We start from the raw sequence: 12,135 nt of genomic DNA on the forward strand, positions 1-12,135 counted from the left end.
GTCTTTACTCTGCGAGAATAAAACTTTTTGTTTTTGGTTTTGTCAAGGTATATCTTCTAGGAATAATTCCACTGTTTTCCACAGCAAGTTAAAGTAATAGAATGCAAGGGAAGTTGACTTGGTAAATTTTAAAATAATTTGGAATTGAACAATATTCTTGTTTTTCTTTTTAAAGCATGACTTTTTCCTGCATGTATGGATTTTACTTTTAATTGTTTATTTGTTTTATAACTTCTATAATTTGTTTTTAATAAGTTGTACCCCTTTGTTACTGGCCATTTGTATTGTATCTGCAAACAAAATGTTGCCATTTCCCAAGTGAGGGATAACAAAGTTTTATCTATCTATCTACCTTTATTGACAGTCATTGCTAGCGTAAGGGTAACAGCAAGATCTGAGAATGCACTTGCACTGGAGTGGGAAACTTTTCCACCTATAGATTCATTCCAGCTGTTATATTCCCCGCTGGATGGAACCAGTCCTTCACCCAGTCTGTTCCCTTCCTTCCAAACCACTTTCACCCTGGAGGGACTAACGGCGGGGATCGAGTATCACGTCATTCTTGAGAAATCAGAGGGATCTGTGGTGTCTGTGATTGATGCCTTCTCTTGCTTTACACGTAAGTATTTCGGACATGAGTGTCTTTAAAGGCAGTGGACACTATTGGTAATTACTCAACATATTTATTAGCATAAAACCTTTCTTGGTGACAAGTAATGGGGAGAGGTTGATGGTATGAAACATTGTGAGAAACGGCTCCCTCTGAAGTGCCATAGTTTTCGAGAAAGAAGAAATTTTCAACGAATTTGATTTTGAGACCTCAGGTTTAGAACTTGATGTCTCGAAATCAACCATCTAAACGCACACAACTTCGTGTGACAAGGGTGTTTTTTTCTTTCATTATTATCTCGCAAGTTCATTGACCGATTGAGCTCAAATTTTCACAGGTTTGTTATTTTATGCATATGTTGAGATACACCAACTGTGATGGCTAGTCTTTGACAATTACCAGTAGTGTCCACTGCCTTTAAAACAAGTGTTTAAGGATTTTTTGTTTGAAGCTTTGCATGGTGTTGAGAAAAAAGGAATAAACTATAAACAAATATTTATAAACACCTCAGACAGTTTTGCTATTCCTATTGGTAGAGAGCGCCACACATGTGGGTGTTTAAACGGTTGATCATGACCAGCTGGAGCTCTGTTTATAACAGGTTGTTTTTGGATACTACATTACATGTACGCGCTAGCCTTTGGCTCAGGCCTCAATCACACTGCCACGACTCTGCCGGTTTTAAACGGTTGTTTAAGAACCCGTCGCTACCCTTTTATTCCCTTAGTAAACTTGCGGGAACAACCATGTGTAAATCTCTTTTGTTGTGTAAGTGTTGGCTCTGATAAGGGCTGTTTGGTCTTGACATTTCGAACAGTATACTCTGCTACAATGTAGTCTTGAGAGAGAGAAGGGAATCAATGTGTGGTGAAGAGGTTTTCAACTGGTGGTTTAATCCCAACGAGGCCTGGTTCTTTAAATTTACCAAGACGAAGTGGAGGTAAATTATAAAGAACCAGGCGTCGGCGGGTTTAAACCACTAGTTGAAACCGATTCAACACACTTTGATTCCCATTCATAAATACCTTTTCGGTCAAAAATATCATCACTTTTTGGTCAAAAAGTAAAATAAATGCAAAAATTATAATTGTTAAATTAATTTTTTCAACACAACACCCCTCCAGCTATGAAATGGTTGAGCCCTCCGCTGCCCTCGCGTAAACAACAATAGCTTCCTCCTGAAGTAATAAAGGTTTTGGGGAATTTTTATAATTGACACATAACACAAATTTCCACAGATTTACATTTAACTTACACGGTTGAAAGATTATGATAACAAAAACCTTCCTCTAAACTTCTACAGGTAAATTATATTCCATACGTCTTCATCCACAGTGAGCAGCGACTCATGTCTTATCATAAACGTGATCTACAAAAGTTATTTAACCACGTTTTTGTACATAACTTAATAACTAAAAAGAAAACCTGATGTAAAATGTCTACTTGTTCGTCTGATACTAGTGCCACCCCCCCCTGCTTCTGCCACTGTGGAGGACGTTACCAGTTCCGAGGCTGTCGTGTTGTGGGAACCACCCGTAGTGCCAGGAGATTATCAAGGCTACTTAATCCAGATCAAATCAGCCTCGTTGGAGATCGTTGAGACGTTTCGCAGGGGCCGCTACGACGAGCGAAGAATCACCATGAGTTTTTCGGGACACGGAGAGACGCTCACAGCCTGTGTGTTTACCACCACCGGAACTGCTGTTGAAATTGTGACAAGTTCTCCTGTCTTAGTGGATGTAACGTCAGGTAGTTTTTTTTTTTTTGTCACTCTGTTTTTTCTTCTCTTGCTTGAATGCTGCCCGACAGTATTGGTAATTACTCAAAATAGCTGTTAGCATAAAAACTTACTTGGTAACATTGTGAGAAATGGCTCCTTCTGAAATAACATAGTTTTCGAGAAAGAAGTAATTTCTCAAAAGTAATGCTCCACTGAAGTATTTGAATTTGGTGTCGAGACCTCAGAGCATCTGAAAGCACACAAATTCGTCTGAAAAGGGTGTTTTTTTCTTCCATTATTCTCTCGAAACTTTGACGACCAATTGAGTTCAAATTTTCACAGGTTTGTTATTTTGTGCGTATGTTGAGATACAACACGTGAGAAGACTGGTCTTTGACAACTACCAATAGTTTCCAGTGCCTTTAAGGTTTTTGAAGTTCATTAAAGTTCAGTTCCACCTCCCCTAGGAGTATTTAGGAGTTACCAAGTATCAAAAGTGTAAATTCCAGCAGAAAATTAATTGATCAAAATAATAGTAGACATATTGCTGTTTATTTATAGTGTTTCTGTGCTTTCTTCTTACCTTCTTGCAGAGCCAGCTACTGACGGGGCAATCATCAATGCTGTTTCAACACCAACAACTGTAACAGTCTACTGGTTCGATGCTCCTGATTCAACGGTGGCATATCAGGTGAATGGTTATTTTGTTTTATAAAATGCCTCTTATCCATAGAGCTATACATATTGACTAGAGCGCTAACTTGCTCTGCGTTTTGGAGCCACCCTGGGCGCATGCATTTTTGATGTGTTGCGTGACTCTGGAACGCTTTTAATTGTAAGAGAAAACACATTGCCGCTATTTTCGTTTACACTCAGTGTACGCGCTTACGTACACGACTGCCCATTCGCGTACGTCTGCGCTACGAAAACTGTGCGTTCGACTTGATTAATTGTGACGCATATGACGCTCGCAGTTTGCACGCTCATCAGCAGATTGTGCGTCACATTGTGCTGCATTTTTTGGTTCGATGGCACATAAAAAAGAACAAACGCACTATCATGCAAGTAGTATTGTTATTATTTTCCTAACCTTCTGCCAGTCATCTTCATTCAGGACCAGTGTTTTAGTTGCTATAATAGCCTGTAGGCCTATATAGGTAGTTATTCCAAACATGTTAATTCTATTTTTTCCTGTTGCTAAACTTTTGTTAGCAAGTATAGACCGTATTGAATAACGCCTATTTTGCCATGGAAGTCACCATCTTGTAAGACAAACCGTCTGCGGTCCAAGTGCGTACATCAAAGAAGCACGCAGCGCGCAGCATTCCCGGTTTGATTTATACGGCACATGCGCACAGAGGCCATCTTGTAGGTCAGATATTTGAACGGCGACGTCATGTTCAATACGGTCTATTGTTGCTGTGCTTTGTGAATTACCGAAAGGTGTTCAGTGCCTTTATAGACGAGCCCTTTGAACACCTCAAAAATGTTGCTCAAATTTTTCTGCAGCTTCAACTGAACACGGAGACTGCAACCGGGCTGCAAGAGGCCACCGCCACTGGTCTGACCGAGCACACATTTTCAGGTCTGGCACCCGGTGTCCTCTACACAGTTGTACTCTCTGTCGATGATTCCAGGCAGAGCCACAAAATTCGAACAGGTTGGTTATGTGGAAAGTGCAGCTTTTATTACTTGTACTATTTGTATTTTCCCCTATTGACCAAATTAACCTGACATCATCATCAGCATAATCTTGGATGCGCCATTTTGGTGGTCACTGTCACTGTGCGTTATTCAGTGAAGTGCACATTTTAGGCGACGCGACGAAAAACGTGCAATCATTGACCACTACAATGGTGAGCGTAGCAAAGTGGCCCGCGTGTGACATTTGTGCGAGGGGTCATGTCAATACACCAATGTATGTTTTAAAGCCGATTAAATGACATTTCATTTTCACAACCTTATGGAGACCACGAACAAAACAGATAAGGGAAAATAAAAGGACTCCATAGGGAAAATCTGAAGACTGGGGTGCTCTAAAAGGAATTTTGTGTACAAAGTCTATGGGAGGCTCTCAACTACAGGGACAAAGGAAAGAACAAAATGTGTCTCCACAGGGGATGTAAAAAAGGGAATGCATGTGGGCATGTCTACTATTGATAACCGAGAACATTAACGAAAGGGATCTGGGAAAAAGTCACACCGGGGACAAAACCAATGGGGGACGTCTGAAAAATAAACTATGTCCAAACAATGGGAGAACAAAGAGAAGTCCTCGGTCTACACCATAAACACAGCTGTGCGTGCGTGGGTAGGTATCCACATTCAAACCAGGGTCCTATAACAAAAGGGACAATGGGTCCACGGTCGCTATCACAAAGAAAAGCATTGTGGTCCACGTTGCTCTCACAAAGAGTTGAACACGATTGCAGGTGTTTACACACTTGTACGTATTTTTTTATTATTTTTATTTATTGACACCTAAAAGTATGTACGGTATACATATAAAAAAAAAACTCAATTCATTTATTACTCTTTTACAGCCCCACTGAGTCCTGTATTCATCTCTGCTCCCTTGGTCCTTGCTGAATCCATCAGTATCATGTGGACACCACCCCAAGACTCCTCCTCATTCGATTCATATGTAATAGACTGGTTCCCCTCAAGTCACGTCGGCCAACGACCACCGACGACAGTAAACAGTGTCCCAGTCGCGTTGACTTATCTGTTGAACAATCTGAAGCCAGATACTCACTACGAGATCGCTCTACAGACAGTGGCTGGTGCTAATACGGACTACCCGTCTAGGAGTGAAAAAATCACACTTCTAGAGAGGACAGGTATTTATGCAGATTTTTGGCTAAGACCAATGATTTCACTTTTTTGCCAAGTTTGCCACAAACTGAATTCAACTATGGGTTGCAAGAACAAAACATCCAAGTTGGGATATTAAACTTGGGAAGGGGTGGGGGAGTTGAAGGTTGGAATTGGTGTCCCTCTTATATAGTCTGGATTGTAGGATGGAGGGAAAGGAAAGTTTTTCCAAAGGAGAGTTTTCCAGAGAGATGCAGTTTGTGGAATGAAGTTGTTGGAATGGATCTTTGTTCTACATTTCACCAAACATGTGCCAAAGCGAGTGTATGGGTGAGGAGAAGCAGAAAGCCTTGTATCGCACTCCTGGTAGGAGGAACCAAGCAAGACATTATGGTGTCTCATCAACCATGATAATATTTGTGAAAAGACAAAAGATGAATAGAAGAATATACCTATGAATTGTACGTATTTAAAAACGGTTGTTGCAGTGTGCATGGCAAAATGACGGCGTGCGATATCGATAAAACCAAATGAAATACCTGATTGCGTTTCACTGATCAAGGATAACATTTTTCGCATTCACAGGATCACTCAGTCAACTCCAGTTCATCTATACTCAGCTCGGGGCCACGTACATTGACATCGAGTTCGGTAAGGTCACCAGCCAGTCGATAGGCGTGTACCAGCTCCGGCTGTTCCAGCTACCCAACAACGAGGAGAGGATGATCACGGTGGACGGTGACGCCGTTGGGAGCCGTCGAATCGATGAACTCATCCCAGGAACCCAGTACAACTTGATCTTAGAATCACCGAGTCTACCTGGCACTCAGAGAAACATTGAATTTGAAACTGGTGAGTTTTTTGTACACGTTTGGTAATTACTCAAAAGAAATATTAACTCTAAAACTGACTTGGTAACGAGCATTGGAGAGCTGTTGTTAGTAACAACATTGTGGGGAAACGACTCCCTCTAAAGTAACGTAGTTTTTAAGAAAGGGGTAATTTCTCACTAAAATAATTAAAAACTAGCTAGAAGTCTTTTATTCCTATCTGAAAGCACACAAAATCGTCGTACAAGGGTGTGTTTTCTTTCATCAATTTCTCGCAACTTCGATGACCAATTGAGCCCAAATTTTCACAGGCTTGTTATTTTATGGTTATGATGGGATGCACCGAGTGAGGAAACTGGTCTTTGACAATTACCAAACGTGTACAGTGCCTTTAAAGCACTGGACATCTTTGGTAATTGTTATAGAGCAGTCTTCTCACTTGGTGTATCTCAACATATGCATAAAATAACAAATCTGTGAAAATTTGAAATCAATTGGTCGTCGAAGTTGCAAGATAATAATGGAAGAAAAAACACACTTGTCACACAAATTTGTGTGCTTTCAGATGCCTAGTTAAAAGCTCTCATGACTGAAGACTTTTAATATTTGAGTGTGAAATTACCTCTTTTTCAAAAACTACGTTACTTCAGAGGGAGCCTTTTCTCACAATGTTTTATACCATCAACAGCTCTTTATTATCAACGTAGCACGTTGTAAACCCTTATAAGGTGCTAAATAATTGGGTCTCAAAATTCATCACTGCAATTATCTACTGTATCTTTCTGAAAGTTTGTATGTACTCAGCGCCTTGAGTACCTTGTTTGGTAGATACGTGCGCTATATGAGACTTCAATATTATTTATTATTATTATTGCTTGTTACCAAGTAAGTTTTTATTCTGACAACTATTTTGAGTAATTACCAATAGTGTGTCCAGGGCCTTTAATGTTAATAATCCATTTGTTTGACAGGTCCCAGCAAGCCTGATGCTGTGATCGACCACTTTGACCAGACCTCGGTCAACATCACCCTGTCGGAGCCAGCAGGTAACTTTGACGGCTTCTTCATCCAGTACTCTCCCTACGACGGTGTGACCAGCAATCAGCAGATCATCCCCAAGACCGGCTCACTGCAGAACCGTATCTATGGTCTGATACCTGGGAAGGAGTACACAGTTTCCATCAGCGCTTACATCCGATCGACGAGTGGGGAAAGTACGGAGCTGAAGTTCACAACATGTAAGTGACTCTGTCAAGATTCTTCCTCTACCATGTCTACATACAGTTGTCTGTTGGCTAAACTCCTATGTATAGACCTTATCGTAAATACTCGGGTATGTGCATTAGGCGTTGATCCCTAGCTAGACCAGAATGCACCTCATTTTAATTGTGTCATTCTGCAGAAAAGTCTTGGTACTCTAACACAAGAAATTCCCATGGGAACACGGCTTTAGATCTCAAGGGTCTTTTTCACAATCCTCGCTGTCCCCAAAAGTGATTTTTATGACGATTGTGTTCACTCATCCATGATGTACACGTTTAAATAAAACATGCTGCTGAGTCTATCTAAATGTCTAATGTCTTCATCATTGTCATATTCAAGGCTTTACATAAACATTAAAGACACTGGACACTATTGGTAATTGTCAAAGACCAGTCTTCTCACTTGGTGTATCTCAATGTATGCATAAAATAACAAACCTGTAAAAATTTGAGCTCAATTGCACATCAAAGTTGCGAGACAATAATGAAAGAAAAAATAACCTTGCCACAGGAGGTTGTGTGCTTTCAGATTCTTGATTTCGGGACCTCAAGTTCTAAATCTGAGGTCTCAAAATCAAATTCGTGGAAAATTACATCTTTCTCGAATAACTAAGTAACTTCAGAGGGAGCCGTTTCTCACAATGTTTTATACTGTCAACAGCTCCCCATTACTCCTTACCAAGTAAGGTTTTATGCTAATCATTATTTAGAGTAATTACCAATAGTGTCCACGGCCTTTAAGCCCCTCATTACATCATGGAAATTCTGCGAGTTGGTGCTCAACGGAGACTCATTCGGTCAAATAGCTCCTGTGCACCATTGTAGTGCCAAGAACAAATCACATAACTTTTGCTGATAGAGCCTTCTTGGTATATGACCCAAACTCTGGAATAAACTTTATTCCCAATTGAACAAATTGAAAGCCCACTCGTTTCAGGACACTGGGCAAGCTTGAGCTTCTAGATGGCTCTTGATGTTTCAGGAGGCCTACCATCAATGACTTTTTTATTTCTTCTGTGCCTCAGTGCCTTTGTTCAAACCTTTGATTTAGTTGCTATACAAATTATTTATGATTGATTGATTGATCTGTATACAGTGCCCGCCTATCCCGGAGAGGTAGTCATTCGAACGTATTCAACCAATCAAATTGAAGTATACTGGGGGGATGGATCGCATCTTCCGGGCTTCCAAAGGTATACAGTCGCCATCGAACCTCAAGGCGGTTCCACGCCCGCTGTTGACACTGTCCTCAGACACGCAACGTTCTCCAATCTGAACCCGGGTGACTTGTACATAATCGCTGTCACTGTTGATGCTGATGACACTCTGATGAACACCGTTCCTCAGAGAACAAGTGAGTCCGAGAAAATATTAACATTGATTTTATTTAATTTTGTTTGGTTTATTGATTCTGTTAGGTGTGTATCAGGGATGTGATTTCTCGGTTTTTAAACGAAGATTTGCTTTTTTTGTTGCCCTAAAAAAAAAAAGAAGCTCCCTCCAATTTTTTTTCTTTTTTCTTTTTCTTTTAAAGATCAAAAGAATTGGAGAAATAACCTAATAACGCCCCAGATCGGGCTTTTCAAACCAATAATTTGGCTTCATGTTCGTAAGTTTTTAAACTCGCATGCTTTCGCACTTTGCGCTCAGAGTTAAAAACAAATTTTCAACAGCCTATCACATCCCAGATGTATATATTAATCTGTCTGTTTAAATTTTATCTCCCAATTAATTCACATTGACATTTTTGAATGAACTGATTGTATTTTTGTTTTAGTTTGTATTTCTACATATATATTTATATTTCTTACTTGTTCTGGGCTTTTATGTTGACATTTTAAATATTGTAAATTTCTAAAACTATTTTAGCAAAATTATTTAAGCAATTGTAAACTATTTGAAAACTTATTGAAAAAAAAAAAAATATCCCTGACTTTTATCTGTTTTCCTAACCTTAATAGCAAATCAAAGTATTCATCTTGTTTTTTTTCCTCGCCATGAATGCATTTCGTTGTTTGTTATGATCCTAACAGAACCGAACCCACCGAACAATGTGGCCATCGCTCCATCGTCAGCCCTCACCCCAGTGAACTTGCCCGTGTCTTGGTCCCTCACCCTGGGTACCTTGTCCTCATATGTCGTCACCTACGTCAAAGACGGCACTACGACGGAGGTATATATCGGTAGGGTCAACTCTGACGTAACGTCCTTCATCATCGCAGATCTTGACCCCGTCACTTTCTACACGGTGCGGGTCTTTGCCTCCGCAGGATCAGGCGACAACCTGGAATTCAGCGAGCCTGCCACAGTCACTGGACTGACAGGTATGTGCTACCATTATGATCTCATACATTTCAAAGATTGCCATTACCGAGTGATTTGTTCCAACTTTTTGGGATGTGACAGGTCATTTACATATAGCCCTTGAGCAGTGCCCTCGCTTGAACTTAAGACTGTGAATGAATCTGTGGATTGAAAGACTTTAGGGTCGCAGCCCCACTCTATATTCAAAACCTGTTGACTCCCTGACTACAAGACCAGGTCTTAGATTCACTAGCAACATGCTCCTTGTTCCCCGGTCTCGTCTAGCCAGCTACGGGGACAGGGGGTTTTCCATTACAGCACCCAGGCTCTGGAATTCACTCCCTGAAAACCTCAGGAAAATCCATGACATCTCCATCTTTCAGCATCAACTTAAGACACACCTGTTCACACTTGCTTTCCCCAACACTTGAGAATTTTCCCTCTTTCCATCTTGACCGGCGCCTTTGAATGGTTTTTCACCAGATTTAGCGCGCCTTATAAATGCTGTGTTATTATTATTATTATTATAAAGTACTCTTTTGTTAATCATGGCCAGCATGAAATGGGTTGTCTCTGTCCCTAATTGTAATTCCCTGCTCTTCCCTCCCCACCATGTCTTCCTGTCCTCTCCCAATATCTTACTCTCTCATCTATTCTTCACATGTTTCTTGTTGTATCCAAAACTTTTATGTCAGTCTTCTTCATTCAGGACCAGTGCTTTAGTTGCCATTATTTAGCCTATATGCCTTTATGTAGTTCTGTTCAACATGTTTTTAAGTTTTGTTTTCCTTTTACTATAATCTTATTTGCAATTAAATGTACATGTATTGTTGTTGTTATTGATGAAATGGCCGAATAAATAATAATAATAATAATAATAATAATTGGAATAATAATAATCACAAAACTAAGTTAAACCTTGGAGCCTCTCTTTAAAAAAAAAGTACAAAATTTATTTGCTTTCCCCAAATTTTTAGAGAAGTAATTTTGTTTTTGGTTTCAGCTGCAATTCCACCGAATGAGATCTTCATCCGATCCCAGGACCACGAGAGCGTCACTTTCATCTGGCAGCGTAATCAGGGCGCTTCTTCTTACCAAGTCGTCAAAGTACGAGTCTTGGACAATTCCGAGATGCAGATTGAGAACACCGAGAGCCAGGAGTTCACATTCGACGCGTTGAGCCCAGCTACTGTTTATCGATTCACCATCACACCCATAACAGGCCAGGGTATAAATCTAACCCCTTTCGACACTCTGGTTAGGACAGGTAAATATAATAGTAATAATAATAATAATAATAATAATAATAATAATAATAATAATAATAATAATAATAATAACATTAATAATAATAATAATAATAATAATAATAATAATAATAATAATAATAATAATAATAATAATAATAATAATAATAATAATAATAATAATAATAATAATAATAATAATAATAACAATAATAATAATAATAATAATAATAATAATAATAATAATAATAATAATAATAATAATAATAATAATAATAATAATAATAATAATATCTAGATGAAATAGGGACAAATGTGAGGGTAGATCTATTACAGAAGGCAGCGCTTTTGGGAACAGCGAGGATCCTGAGAAAGACCCTTGAGATCTAAGGCTACGGGACGTAGCCCGGCTCGAGGAGTTACCGGCACAAAGGAAAATGAGATCTTTCTTTTGCATGCTGTGATAAAATGAAATAATAATAATAATAATAATATGCTGTGATAAAATGAAATAATAATAATAATAATAATAATAGTAATAATAACCAGATTTTATAACGCGCCTTTTTCCAAAGGATACAAAGCGCCAAGTATTCCCTGCAAGGTGAGTGGGACGAAGTTTGAATTATGAGACCTAATCCTTAGCACCATGTAATGGTTTACAAGGTGCTGTTATGCAATATGCTGCAAATTTAGCCAAGCCGGCAATAGACCTCTAGAGACCCCCCTGCGCATATCCTGTCGCCATTTTTTTTATTCAAAATGGGCAAAAAACATGCACAATGATTGACTGACACTAAAGCTTTTCAGATTCAAATTTTTAGGGCAATATCAAAGTGATATTTTTTTACATAACCACATTACTTCACAGTGAAATGTTTCTCAAAATGCTTTGAACCGTTGAAAGCTGCTATATGCTTTCAACCAAAAGCTTTTTGTTGCCATTCATTTTGAGAGTGAATGCTACCAAATTTCTTCCCGTTACAGACCCTCAGCCAGTTCCTAGCATCTCATTTGGAGAACCAAACATGATCTTCACCCTCTGTGTACAATGGGAAGTGCCGATTGGAGTTTTTGATTACTACGAGGTAAGAAGCTTAAAGCTTGGTTCGTACTTCATGTAGCGAATTTGACGTGAATTGGACGTCACAACTCTCTTTTCGCAGTGATCTTTGCAAGTTAGATGTGAACAGTTGAACTGCTGCGAATTATTCGTCGTGAATTTGTGACGTCAACATTCGCTTCGCACTCAAACTCGCAGGAAGTGAGAACCTAGCGTTAGCCCTCTTTTAAGCACTACAGCACTCCCAGCGTTCTCCCTTTAAAAAGAGTCTGGGTACTTTTTGTT

General features: G+C 39.4%; 1 protein-coding gene across 1 annotated transcript in view; it reads left to right on the forward strand.

Annotated features, from left to right (window-relative positions):
- Positions 1–12,135, forward strand: part of LOC117291349 (fibronectin-like) — a 50,444-nt gene that overhangs the window by 24,900 nt on the left and 13,409 nt on the right. The window contains exons 14-24 of the mRNA XM_033772998.1: positions 365–619; positions 2,072–2,359; positions 2,924–3,021; positions 3,840–3,990; positions 4,874–5,170; positions 5,730–5,996; positions 6,946–7,212; positions 8,333–8,590; positions 9,270–9,560; positions 10,544–10,807; positions 11,775–11,875. Of these exons, the coding sequence (XP_033628889.1) occupies positions 365–619; positions 2,072–2,359; positions 2,924–3,021; positions 3,840–3,990; positions 4,874–5,170; positions 5,730–5,996; positions 6,946–7,212; positions 8,333–8,590; positions 9,270–9,560; positions 10,544–10,807; positions 11,775–11,875 (2,537 nt within the window). The remainder of the gene's footprint in view (positions 1–364; positions 620–2,071; positions 2,360–2,923; positions 3,022–3,839; positions 3,991–4,873; positions 5,171–5,729; positions 5,997–6,945; positions 7,213–8,332; positions 8,591–9,269; positions 9,561–10,543; positions 10,808–11,774; positions 11,876–12,135) is intronic.

The sequence above is a fragment of the Asterias rubens genome, chromosome 6 (assembly GCF_902459465.1).
Source record: "Asterias rubens chromosome 6, eAstRub1.3, whole genome shotgun sequence".
Taxonomy (NCBI): Eukaryota; Metazoa; Echinodermata; class Asteroidea; order Forcipulatida; family Asteriidae; genus Asterias; species Asterias rubens.